The 13,312-nt window shown below is 36.5% G+C and overlaps 2 protein-coding genes across 5 annotated transcripts in view; one reads left to right on the top strand and one right to left on the bottom strand.

Annotated features, from left to right (window-relative positions):
• LOC127874788 (uncharacterized) overlaps positions 1–13,312 on the bottom strand; it is a 212,690-nt gene that overhangs the window by 50,577 nt on the left and 148,801 nt on the right. For 2 of the 4 annotated variants that reach the window (XM_052419419.1, XM_052419417.1), the window contains exon 2: positions 1,039–1,390. The exons of the other annotated variants lie outside the window; for them this stretch is intronic. In XM_052419419.1, coding sequence (XP_052275379.1) covers positions 1,039–1,390 — 352 coding nt within the window. The remainder of the gene's footprint in view (positions 1–1,038; positions 1,391–13,312) is intronic. 4 annotated transcript variants of the gene reach the window in all.
• LOC127874779 (low-density lipoprotein receptor-related protein 11-like) overlaps positions 3,567–13,312 on the top strand; it is a 179,220-nt gene continuing 169,474 nt past the window's right edge. Inside the window, exons 1-2 of the mRNA XM_052419395.1 lie at positions 3,567–3,975; positions 7,959–8,271. Of these exons, the coding sequence (XP_052275355.1) occupies positions 3,601–3,975; positions 7,959–8,271 (688 nt within the window). The 5' untranslated portion in view covers positions 3,567–3,600. The remainder of the gene's footprint in view (positions 3,976–7,958; positions 8,272–13,312) is intronic.

Raw genomic sequence — 13,312 nt, 5'->3', positions numbered from 1 at the left:
ACTCTAGCTGAGAATTTTTTAGAATTTTGTTTGCCCTTTATTTCAGTTATGGTTATGCAGAAAAATTGTTGCGGTATTCTTAATGTCATACACAATAGCTGACAAGTATGAGCTATTTGCAGAATTGCTTTTTTTTTTTTTAAAGATTGCAATCTTTTTGTAGGTAACCGAATGCCAATTTCTTTCTGTTATACAGATTTTGCGTTGTTCTGTTTTTGCATGGATGGTAATCATCAGGTTCAACAGCTATCCCCCCCCAACCACAATCCTTTAATCCACCCCTGATTCCCAGCCTTTTATATCAATTTACAGCAGTTTTAATGGCTAACACATGCCACATTCCTTTTACATACATGTACAATTGAACATGTACTCAGAAGTCTTCCTGGTTTTTAATTCATTCTTGGCATATTGTTTATTCGTAAAAACAGCACTGGGGGATTGTTTACTTCAAGTTTGAAACAGGAAATTCAGCAATCGATATTAACAATTGTGTATTCATCTTCAGTCTGACATGTAACATACTATTTCTGATACTAGTTATTTCATTACCATACCATAAGATTTACCACTCCTAAGAAATTCAACCCTGTATTCTTCACAAAATGATAGTAACAATAATTTCAACTATATAATCTTATTCTTCTGAGGTATATTAAACATGGTGGTTAACTTTCAGTTAAGTGGAGGCTGTTTAATTGTTTAAAGATTCAGTGTTTACAGATGTTTATAAAAGATTGCTAGTTGCAAGCTATGGCATTGAGGGGTTCCAATCAACAAAACTCAATCAAAAAGAGCACTAATGCTGCCTATATTGACTTCTCTGAATTGCAAAACAACACAAACAAATCTCAAGCAGCTAGTAATGGACACAGCCAAAATGAAAATAAAATATCACTATGTTTTCTCATAAATAGTAAAATACATTATTTAATACAATTTTATTGTTATACCTTTTCTTATTCATAAATTTTTCACTAACATAATATATATAACCTCTCTTAAATAATATAATAATAATTTAAGAGTCTGACTTACCACACAATTGTAAATATCCCTTAATTTTTCATACAACCAGTCTTCAACTGCCAATCTTTTTCTGATCAGCATCATTTGATGTTGTCCATAGCGAGCAGTTAAATATTTTTTACGCTTGTCCTTCTCCTCCTCACGTTTGGAATTCCCGAAACTCACGCTCCTGGGTGAGATTTGTCCATCCCCACCCCTGGGGGAAGTGGTGTCTGTAGGCGGTGTGTGTGCCCGCTGGGGACTCCGAGGTTGGTAGGCCTCTACCCTGGTTGGGTAGCTGGTGGTTGCACTGTAAGACATTAGACTGGCGAATCCAACTTTCTTGGAGATTGGTTGTACTGTGGTATTGGGACGGTATCCCCTGTTAATATATAATAAATTATAAATATTTCCTTTATTGTACAGAACGTCAGAAGTTTTAACACTATACCAATAATGTGTCACTCAATTATGCATTGCACAATTTAATTATGAATCAATCGCAATAAACATTGCACTACTACGTTAAACATATGCCTATTTGCACTCTCAATTCCGATATGGGACAACGGCTGCGGTGTTAGAATATTTATTTACATTGGAGTTTTATGTTGTTGCTAAATCCCGTCCTATTTAATAACGCTATAACTTTAATACTCATAAAATGAGTTAATTGTGGGGAAAAATAAATTCCAGATTCAAAATCGCTTCTAAGGTCGAAACTCACTTGAATTGATGTTCGTTCGCTTTACATCTTCAATCCAGAGCTTATAATTAACAGCCGATAACACACAATTAGTAAATAGTGCTGTCTGCTAATTGAAGAATGGTAAAGACGGTGTTTAGGCAAAGTAGGTTGCATTACAAATAGAATTGTTTTTGACGAAAACGTATATTTAATGGTTACACGAGTTCTCTCCCTTGTTGGATGGGTGCCTGTCGACGTTAAATTAATGATTGCCGTTCTCATTGTTCTGAACAAAGTACGCGTCATTTTTATGTCCCCCACCACTATAGTGGGGGAAATATTGTTTTTGTCCTGCCTTTTGGTGTGTTTGTTTGTTCCAACTTTAACATTTGCCATCACTTTTGCAATATTAAAGATAGTAACTTCATATTTGACATGCATGTGTATCTCATATGGAGCTGCACATTTTGAGTGGTTAAAGTCAAGGTCAGGGTCATCCTTCAAGGTCAAAGGTCAAATATATGTGTCAAAATCGCTCATTTAATGCACACTTGTGCAATATTGAAGATAGCAACTTGATATTTGGCATGCATGTGTATCTCATGGAGCTGCACATTTTGAGTGGTGAAAGGTCAAGGACATCCTTCACGGTCAAAGGTCAAATATATTGGGGCATAGTGTTTCACAAACACATCGCTTGTTCCATTTAATTCTTATTTTAATATGCGGCAGCATCTTAAAGCAACTTTAATAGTTAGATATGGTATTAGGTAGTCATTTCTGATACGTAAGACCATGTCAATACTATGCTTACCTGTACCATCCGACCTTCAAAATACAGTTTTGAAATCAAATAGCTGTGACTTGGTAATGAAACACTTCAGATTATTACCAACTTGTTTTATTTACAAAAGCAAAATTAATACAGCTCGAGCATAACAGATAAGGCCTAGTGTCGATACTTAATTAGCTCCCTTTTATATAGACAATATTGATGGGCGGGAGTTCCAGTGGTAAAAAGAATACGTAAATCGCGATAAGCGGTTTATTTAAAGGCTTGTTCTTGCTAAAATCATCTACTGAAAAGTTCGAGAACATCATGATTTCCTTTATGAACAACATATATGTTTTTCGCACACAAACACATTACAACGCTAAATAAAATCAACAAGCCAGTTAAATAGATCATAGAGTCGACAACACCACAATCGCGTTAAACAAAGAAGTGTAATACCTTTGTATTGTAAATGGTCTTTGCGTTAGATTACAGTTAAAACAAGAAGCCTTCCAAAACTTTTTTCAGTTTAGCTCGATTGCATAAGAGCATACTGAGATGCCCTCGAATCCGTTTCCTATATAAAACCAGTACTTTGAGTCTTTGACCATCTTTTAAACACAGCTGGAACCTCCGGTACGGTAGGCAATTACTCTCATAGGCGCTCCTATTATATTTCTATAATTTTAATTTCTCATATACGCCTTCAGATATTAATTTGAAATTGTGTGCATGTTTATGAACATTTTATAAAAATCGATGTTAAATCATTCACTCACGACACTTTGTCACTTCTAGACAACGCGCGGGTGCAGTTTCCTCTTGTCATTATTGATTTAGTGGGGAAACAAGAAAACATATTTTAAAATATTTTTCTTAAATGCGCTAGTATGAAGAAAGAGAATTTATCCGTTAGTTATCCTTAGTAATATTAAGAATACATTTATAAGTCTCTTCCTTGAAGGAAAAGCCTTTTTAATTATGAAACGTCATAAACTGTATTGACAAGCCGTTGTAAATTAATGGCAAGAAATCGATTAATAGCCTAAACCATTTTCGTCCAATATAAATTCGTTTTTTCCGGAAGTTGACAAGTTAGAAGCTGACAGATGCATGAAAATCAATAAAAATGAAGAACTCCGGTATTGTGTGTTTATTTTTTCTTGTTTCGATATCTGAATCAAGAAAAGAACATATTTCACCTTATTTATATAACCTTTTGAATGATCCAGATGTAATGGCTAAGTTAGAGAAGCGATTTGGATTCCCAGAAAACGACTTGCCGAGAGTCTCTGATGTTCATTCCCAGTGTCGTTTTCTCTCAGGAAGACTTAACGGAGATTGTGACTTCATTGCAAGAAATGAAACAATCATAAAGACGGAAGAGTCATTAGCAAAGGGAGCCAAATTCTTACAGGATGTCTCTAATGTTAGCTGCCCCAGTGAATGCACAGAACTTTGCTGTAAACATGAAGATTGTGACACTGCTGTTTACCAAGATAAGGTAAAAATAACTAATCTGAATGTATATCTTGAAGTGACAAAGTTTAGATTCTGTTCAAAGGGGATTGCACATGAAGTTAATATATATATTCCTTGAAAATCTGCCACGTTTGCGTATAGTGCATCCATAAAACTCTCAGTAGATGTTGATTTCACAATTCTAGCTGTTACTAAATTAAGTCCAGTCAAAAATTGTTTGTTGGGTGAATTGAGCTTTTAAAGTTATCACTGTCTGTGTATATTGGTTGATAGAACTTTCAGTTATTATTCACTGATTTATCACAATGTTTTGATGGATATAGTTCTCAAATAAGTCAAATTGCAAAGCCCTAGCAGTGTGCTTCAGTTTAATACGTTGCAACTAGTGATAAATGCTGAGTGATACAGTGGTTACTGCGTAACACTTCTTCAGCCTAGGTCCCTTCAGTCATCAGGTGTTCCGCCCCTTACAGACTTCCTGAACTCAACAGCCTTCAGTCAGACATTTGGTCTGACTGGTCAGAATTTTCTGTCAGACCTTAGATTATTCTGTCAGACCAAAGAACATACAGTACAGCCAAAGCGGCACAAACATAATCCGCGGCTACGCCACGGCCAGATTATTAGTCTGCGGCGGCCGAATCGTGTGTTCACGCGGCGTATCGCCGTGGCACTCGGCATCGATCCGCGCAACGACGCCGAGTCTGTATTAACCTCGCGTACTTTCGCGGAGTAAATCCGCCGCATACGTACGCGGCGGATCGAGTGAAAAGATATCCACCTACATGTACATACATGTATGTGTAGCGTAGAATTAATTACGCGCAACTGTTTATGTTTCGTTCGATTATCATTATTATATTTGTAATCCGAAACACACTTCAGAATTTTAATGCTAACGCGTCCTTTGGCAAATTCTAGCGTCAAATAAACAGTGCTTAAATATCCTTTGTTTCATAAAAAGCGCGCGAAAATTATGCAGACATGTAGAACGTCGTTTGGAAAGTTTGGGTGTATTTTGTGTTGTATAAATACATGAACATCACGTCAGGCGTAAATCGCGTGTTCAGTGGAGAAAAAAAACGCCCCGATTAGACGTTATTTCATCATCTCTATAAATAGTAACAAATGCCCAAATGTATTTGATACTTAAGGAAATATCAAGAATGTTTGTGTATCGTAAATATTTACCAGCATTTGCTTTAAAACTGGAATATACGGGATTATCGGGTAATAAGTAGCGATATAAACTGTATAATATGAACAAAATAAAACGTGTTTATATACGCATATTTAATAGTTGTAATAAGCTGATAATTTACAAAACTACAAATACGTCATCACCGTCTTGATTATTGATGTGGCTTCAAACTGCTAATTTTCTCAGCTAAAATATAATAGCGGAATCAACATGCAATTAATTTATAAATCCACCATATGCTGGAGCCTTGACCACTTGTACATTGTATGTGCGAAAACATAATAACGTGACCTTGTTTATGTGTGAAATACATACGCTACGGGCTGGAAACAAACTTAATAATTGGACACATTAACTATGCTTACATGTATATGCTAATACAATCCGCGCACAATAAATTATTATGATTTTAATTATTATTATAATTGTTCTTTCAAAATTTGTTAACTACATGTAACTAATAATTTAAAAAAAAATATTTTATGATCGCATCGACTCGGCATCATGTCGCGGACCGCGGCATGCCTCGGCGGACAGATGCGAAGTTTCGCGGCGAAATGCGACTTGCCGCCGCATACTGACGCGGCTTCAACGACTGACGCGGCATCGACTCGTTTCGCCTTGCCGCCGCGGATCGCGAAATACGTTTGTTCCACTTTGGCTGTACTTATGTGAAATTCAAACAAAACTGAGAAAAATGTAAATAATTAGAAATACGTAAATATTTCTTTATCATTTTATTGTTTATCATATTACTTTGAGTAACAAAGTAAAGTAACAAAGACAAAGTTTGTTAACATCCACTTCCTCATTATTAAAGTCACTAATAAAATCACTATCTGTATCGTATCTATTTAAAAGCTTAATGTCATTTCCACTGTCATCTTGTTCCCAGTCTTCTTCATCGTTATGCGAGTGTCCAGGCTCAGGCTTCTTGGGGGCATTTGCTCTGGAAAGAAACGATAGCGTCAGTCTATTCTTAAGTTAATCACATTGTTTTGAGTAACAAAGTAATTTGTTCGAATTCATGGTCTGCCTGTCTTCCAAGACTCTACGAATTTACGAGAAGGTGCTTATCCTCGTATTTTTTCCACTAGCTCACGGGCGTTTGCATCTGCAACCCATTTTGGATTTTCAGGCTTTGCGACATTCAAAAACATCCACATTATGTATATTTATATATTTACTACAAATTTACTTAATTCAAAAGAAGGAAAATGAAAACGAAATCACCTGGTTATAAATCCCCGTTAAACTCCGTGCGTGCTCCTCGATATCGTTGATAACTGCAAGCTGTTGCTTTGTCTAACTTTCACTTTTGTTTAAACAAAAAGTCGATCTAATGATGGTCAAATGTACCGATCCCGACTTGAAGCATGCATTTATTTACTAGTCAACAATAAGCAGGGAACCAAATGTATTTCTAGAACATTTTTCACCGAGCAGGGACAGATAATTTCCGATTTTTTACAATACGACTTTTAACCAATCAACAGGGGTTTAACTGACATACGAATACATTCGAATTTCACAAAATCTCGTATTTCACAAAATCAGCAAAGTGCGTATTCCGCCATATTTCGCTGATGTTCTATAATTTCTTTTAATTTCTTGGGAAAACCAGAAAATATTTGTGTCGGACATTTTGGGCCGACGAGTTAAGAATTTCGATTGGCCCTTGACTGTTTGTGTCGGACATCAGGGCCCTCAATCCATTTTAAGGGAAGCGGGTCGCTACCCATAGCAGGGGGAATTTTCGCGGTGTTTCCCTTTTTGGGGGATTTTTAACTTACTATCTAATTATTACATTTGTACATGTTTGCACTATATTCATTGCTTATTTCATAATTTAGTATGTTTGACAATATTAAATTAAAATAGAATTGAGATATAGTAATCATGAGACATCTATCTATAAAAAATAAAAAAACATTTGGGGGGGATTTTTCCCCCAAAGAGGGGAAAAAAGTATACTTTTTAGGAGGGGGAATGCGGCCGAATTTCGGCCGTGGATTTGACAGATTGAGGGCCCTGGACTTGTCCGTAGGTCCGACGGAGTTTCGGGAAGACTGCCCTTATCTCTGAACTTCCTCTTAATGGTGGGGCAGCAGTGTTTGTCTGTGATGGCTTCCATGTTGTTTAATTGGATGCAGTCTCTGCTGCCTTACCATTACCAAGGACCAATACAGAGCTTTTCCTGCCCTGCCTTTGATGCCCAAAGCTCCTAGACCTTTCCACACGTATTGTGCAGGGAAGCCCCTAAATCCTTCTACGGGGAAAATCCAGGTGGTTTACTCTCTCTCCCTTCACATATCTGGCAGTTATTGGTACTTTGACAGTTTCCTTTCATTTGCCTCATCAGTTCTTTCTTCCCAAGGGACAGTCAGTTCCAGGAGTATCATCTTCTTTGGAACTGTAGACCAGATGACTATGTCAGGGCCTAGGTTTGTTTAAACAACATCTGGGAATACGATTTTCTTTTGGAGATCGGCCTTCATCTCCCAGTGTCTTACCTCTTGTAGCTCGTAAATGCCACTCCACTTCCAGATTCCACTGTATAAGATTGTCCATCTCTGGTGGTCTCTGGTGGTGTTGTCTCTCTCTTGTTATGTGTTCAGTTTCAGATTCTCCAGCACGGCGTATCCATCTGTTGTAAGCACTTGTGATAAAGCATGCCACAGATCATCCTGTTCAGCCATCCAGCATTTTATTCCAAGGGAGTGTCATATTAGAAACTGTCAAATATCTGCGCAGATTACAATTATTTGGAATAATATATATATCACACTTTGTTTTGATTGCAGGGAGAACACAACTGCTATCTGTTTCAATGCGGAGACTCAAGTGTTTGTGTATTTGCTGACCACCATGACTACTGGATGAGCTCTATATCGAAAGAGGCTCATAACTCCCACAGCTACACACCTGGTGGGGCTACACACAGCCATGAAAACGAGCTGAACAATCTTCACTCAGAAGATGACGATTCTTTGAATGTTCGGTTCCCAGCACCACTAAAACCTAAGGAATCTGTATCCACCACAACAACAGAACAAACAACAATAACAACCCAGACAGACCTTCCACCTAAAGCAACAGTGGCCTCTTCAAGACCAGGTATTGGCATTTATTTTCTGTATCATTTTTTTAACTTAAAAAAGCAAAACTGAACCAGACATGCCAAGGGATTGTTTGCCCGGCCAACATTTCAAACAAAAATGACAAAAGGGCGGCAATTAAATGCAAGATCTCCAGACCTTCTGCCCAGTGCAATTTGTTTCCCAAGATTGTAAATATCTTGCAGTTAACGCAACAAAACTATTTTGCCTGTACCAGTTCTTGTGATTTGTGAACATGATCTGATCCATTTTGTAAAAATTCGTTACGAAAAAGTACATTACACTGTCCCATAAGTAAATTCTTAAAGTGATTCCTATGGTTAACCAATCAGCCTATAAGAAAGTGTATGCAAATAAGAAGTGGATCTTGCACTTCAACTGTTTAAGCCAGTTATTGTTTATTCAGATCATGTCAAACATCACACTAAGACTTTATGGATTGTAAAAAATATAACTACTCGGTTTACTCTCTGTGGTCCACAACCTCAACAAATGTCCACAAAAATGAGTATACGAGTATATGCAAGTACATGTATTGTAGATCACTTAATAGCCAGAAATTCCTGCAGTTGTTGGTAATTGTGTGGGTAGGAGTGGCGGGACACCATGAAGCTCACATAATGAAGATTAAGGCACAGGATAACTTATACACGTTATAAAAATATTTGTACAAATGCATCAATTAAAGCTTATTTGTAAAAGTAATTGACAATAACAACCTTTTAAACACTTTATGGTAGCCTAAAAACTGTGTCACTATACTTTTTCAAAAAACAGTTATTAATCAGGGTTCTCAATAACTTTTGAGCCAACATGCCAAAATGTGATACCAACAGGTCTTCTAGAGAGGTCCCGGGGCATGCTCACCCTGAAACTTGTAAAATTGAGCACTTAATTAACATTTCCTGCATTTTGGGCCATTTTATGGCTAATTTAATGGTCAACCAGGCACTTAAATTTTAGCATTTTTTGTGCATTTTATGAATTTTAGCTTTTTTTAACTAACAAAAGATAAATGAAAAAAGCTCTTAGATTAGGTTTGGGGCAGAATTCGGCCCTACAGGAATGGACGGAAAAGGCCTGATCGTCTGTCTACCATGCACATTTTGCATGACACTTCTGGCTTGAAACGTAATTGAATTAAAACAAACTTTCACGACAACAAAAACTTTGCATCATCCAACCACAATCTGATTTCAAACGGCCGATTTGGCCGGCGGCCGGCTCTTATTGACTTGAGAACCCTGATTAATGAATTAACATTCATTAAGCATTTTTAGTTTACCAGGGTAGATAATATGCTAAATTATAACAATAGTGATTGCAAATAATATAAATATGAATATTATTTTAGTGAATTGAGTTAAATGATCAAAAAGTCAACATGTAATACACCAACAAGATAAGGTTCGGCACCACAAAAGAAATCAGATTTGTCATAAAAGTGGTAACTTACAACTTGTGTGTGCCTTATTTATAGTATGCATCACATTGGGTGCAAAGGTGCATTTTGTCTGTGACTGGAAGTTAAATTCATGGTGATCTTAATTTATGTTAATGTAAGACCGGTTTAAGAGCTGGTATTGTTTTCTCCAAAAAAGTTAGTTTCGCATAATTTCAGGGCTTGACACTAACTTTTTAACCTACCGACCCAAAGGACCACCAGCTTTCAGAAATTGCTGGTCCTCCAAGATTTTAAGTGGTCCGACAATATCTTTGTTATTTTACCTAAATTTCAATTAATTTTCCGGACTATCCACAATGTATTGTGCTTTTTTAAAAAGACAACTATACTATTTATTGAACTATCTCTCGTCCTTTTCATATTTGCTGTACTTAAAGCTTCTCTTCATAAGTTTTAGGGTTTTTAACCGGAGGTAACAGGTTCAACCACCCCCGGGATGAAATTCCACATCGTGAAAACTTGTCATCTTGAAAATACGCACGTTTACTCTCCCGCAATATCAAAACATTATTCGGCGCTCTCCAGTGTAAATTCGCATGGTAAACAAAGTATAGTCTGATGGTACTAAGATCATTAAAATGCTGATTATTGCTGCTTTTTCAAAATAATAAATACCATTTTGTTAATTTCTCAATCCGAACGCTTCGAATTTTATGTCAATTTGTGTATCGATCACGGCGAAGTCCGGAGACAGTTGCGGAATGCAAATCGATTTGTTGATCCGACAACAGGTTTTTGTCATCCGGGCATCTAGAAGAATTGGAATTTCCAATATGTTGCTATTTTTCATCCTGGTCTCGAGTCGGCCCATAAAATAATGATGAAATTATCGGTTTATTATGAACATATAAAGTTGTTTTATTGATGAAAACGGCTTTCAACCAGTATTTCACAATAAGCCGGCCAGGATTTTTAACTTGTCCGACGGATCAACCAAATTTCTAGTTTCACTGGTCCTCCCTATTTTTTACTGACCCCGGGTCAACGGACCGCTGTTAGTGTCGAGCCCTGAATTTGATATTTTCTATAACTTGTAAAGTTGTTTTTAAATTTGAAAATGTGTTTACATTTAACCTTTAATGTTTTTTCTCTGTTTTGGTGCACATGTTACAGTAGAATCGTGTTTGATAATTTAAGTTGATAACTTGTCTAATTTCGATGATTTGTTAACTATAATTAAATCGGCTCTTGTTGTAAGTTTCTACATGTATTAGGGGTTGAAATCAGCGGTCAAAATATTTGTCAATTTACAAGAGAAAATTCACTCATTTATCAATTATTTTCATGAAAAATATGTGTCCTTAAGTATTCAGTATAAAATAGTATACCTTTAATAGCATTTGTACCGCTTATGGTGTGGTCTTATTCTTCTTATATAATTTCACACAAAAATTATTTACAAGTACAAATAGTAAAAAATGATCAAACAAATACAAATTTATACATGCATCTCAATGAAATTTGAAAACAAGGAGTAAAATGACACCATGCTTGAACATTTAAGGGTTCAGGTAAGATTTAGGAGGTCAAAACCCTAAGTACAGAGTTATCCTTTAATAGTAAATACTCATTAAATTCTCTGGAAATGTTTCTAAGTCAATTAATTCAAATATTATGCAACTATGCTATTTAACACAATTTTTATTATGTAAAATAAATGATTGATTAAGCTGTCAAGCTAAATTTGCATCAAAATGATTGCTGATGATTTTCAGGAGTCAAAAGTGAGTAATTAATTGCAAAATGCTTGCATCAAAAAGCAGGATTCTGCTTTAATTAAAATCCCTAAACTATTAAGATTTGTATCCGTTTGTATAAATAGGACTTAAACTTTGTTTACTTGTACATATACTAGAACAAAGATAGTACATGTATGTAAAACAGTCAACCCACTTGATATTGTGGTGATTTGTGGGTTGTAGACATCATCGAAAACAAAAGATAGAAATCTCAGTGTGAGGACACATTTGAACATAACAAAACACACTTAACAGACAATAATTTACTTTTGCAAGATATATTACAATATTTATGCCCCCCTTCGAAGAAGAGGGGGTATATTGCTTTGCTCATGTCGGTCGGTTGGTCGGTAGGTCGGTCCGTCCGTCCGTCCGTCCACCAGGTGGTTATCAGACGATAACTCAAGAACGCTTGGGCCTAGGATCATGAAACTTCATAGGTACATTGATCATGACTTGCAGATGACCCCTATTGATTTTGAGGTCACTAGGTCAAAGGTCAAGGTCACGGTGACCCGAAAAAGTAAAATGGTTTCCGGATGATAACTCAAGAATGCATACGCCTAGGATCATGAAACTGCATGGGTAGATTGATCATGACTCGCAGATGACCCATATTGATTTTGAGGTCACTAGGTCAAAGGTCAAGGTCACGGTGACCCGATATAGTAAAATGGTTTCCGGATGATAACTCAAGAACGCATATGTCTAGGATCATGAAACTTCATGGGTAGATTGATCATGACTCGCAGATGACCCCTATTGATTTTGAGGTCACAAGGTTAAAGGTCAAGGTCATGGTGACCCGAAATAGTAAAATGTTTTTCGGATGATAATTCAACAACTCATATGCCTAGGATCATGAAACTTTATTGGTAGATTGATCATGACTCGCAGATGACCCCTTTTGATTTTCAGGTCACTAGGTCAAAGGTCAAGGTCACGGTGACCCGAAATAGTTAAATGATTTTCGGATGATAACTCAAGAACGCATATGCCTAGGATCATGAAACTTCATAGGTAGATTGATAATGACTCGCAGGTGACCCCTATTGATTTTGAGGTCACAAGGTCAAAGGTCAAGGTCATGGTGACCCGAAATAGTAAAATGATTTTCGGATGATAACTCAAGAATGCTTTTGCCTAGGATCCTGACACTTCATAGGTACATTGATCGTGACTTGCAGATGACCCCTATTGATTTTCAGGTCACAAGGTCAAAGGTCAAGGTCACAGTGACAAAAGTCGTATTCACACAATGGCTGCCAGTACAACGGACAGCCCATATGGGGGGCATGCATGTTTTACAAACAGCCCTTGTTATAATACATATCATTTATTAGTTTTAGTACTCAATTTTCACTAAAATGTATATCAAATCATGTGATCTTTTATTGGTCAAAAAAGCAAATTGCACAAAATTTGAATGTAAAAGGGTTTTTTTTGTTTAAAATTACATACATGGTAACTCTAGATATTTTCGAAGTTTTGGTATTTTAAAAACATGAACAATTTTTGTCGATGGATAATGCTGATCATCATCATCATGTCCTGGCTTTCTTTGTCATGATTATTTGATAAAATGATGAATCAACACATTGCTATAGTATCATGTGTATGATGAATGGCTTATGTAATAACAAAATGTTGAATCTCTTTATGGATTAAGCTTCTATAGTCATTTATCCATTCCTTTATTACAGGTAAATCAGTGGTAAATCTGGCAAAAGCTCTTTTCCCACAAAAAAGTAATACACGCCGCGGGAATTAGCGAACGCGGTGTAACGCTGAGCGTTTTATCGAGTTCACCTCGCTCTTCCAACGCCGCGTGAACA

The sequence above is a fragment of the Dreissena polymorpha genome, chromosome 3 (genome assembly GCF_020536995.1).
Source record: "Dreissena polymorpha isolate Duluth1 chromosome 3, UMN_Dpol_1.0, whole genome shotgun sequence".
NCBI lineage: Eukaryota > Metazoa > Mollusca > Bivalvia > Myida > Dreissenidae > Dreissena > Dreissena polymorpha.
This window is presented reverse-complemented; position numbering and strand designations above follow the sequence as displayed.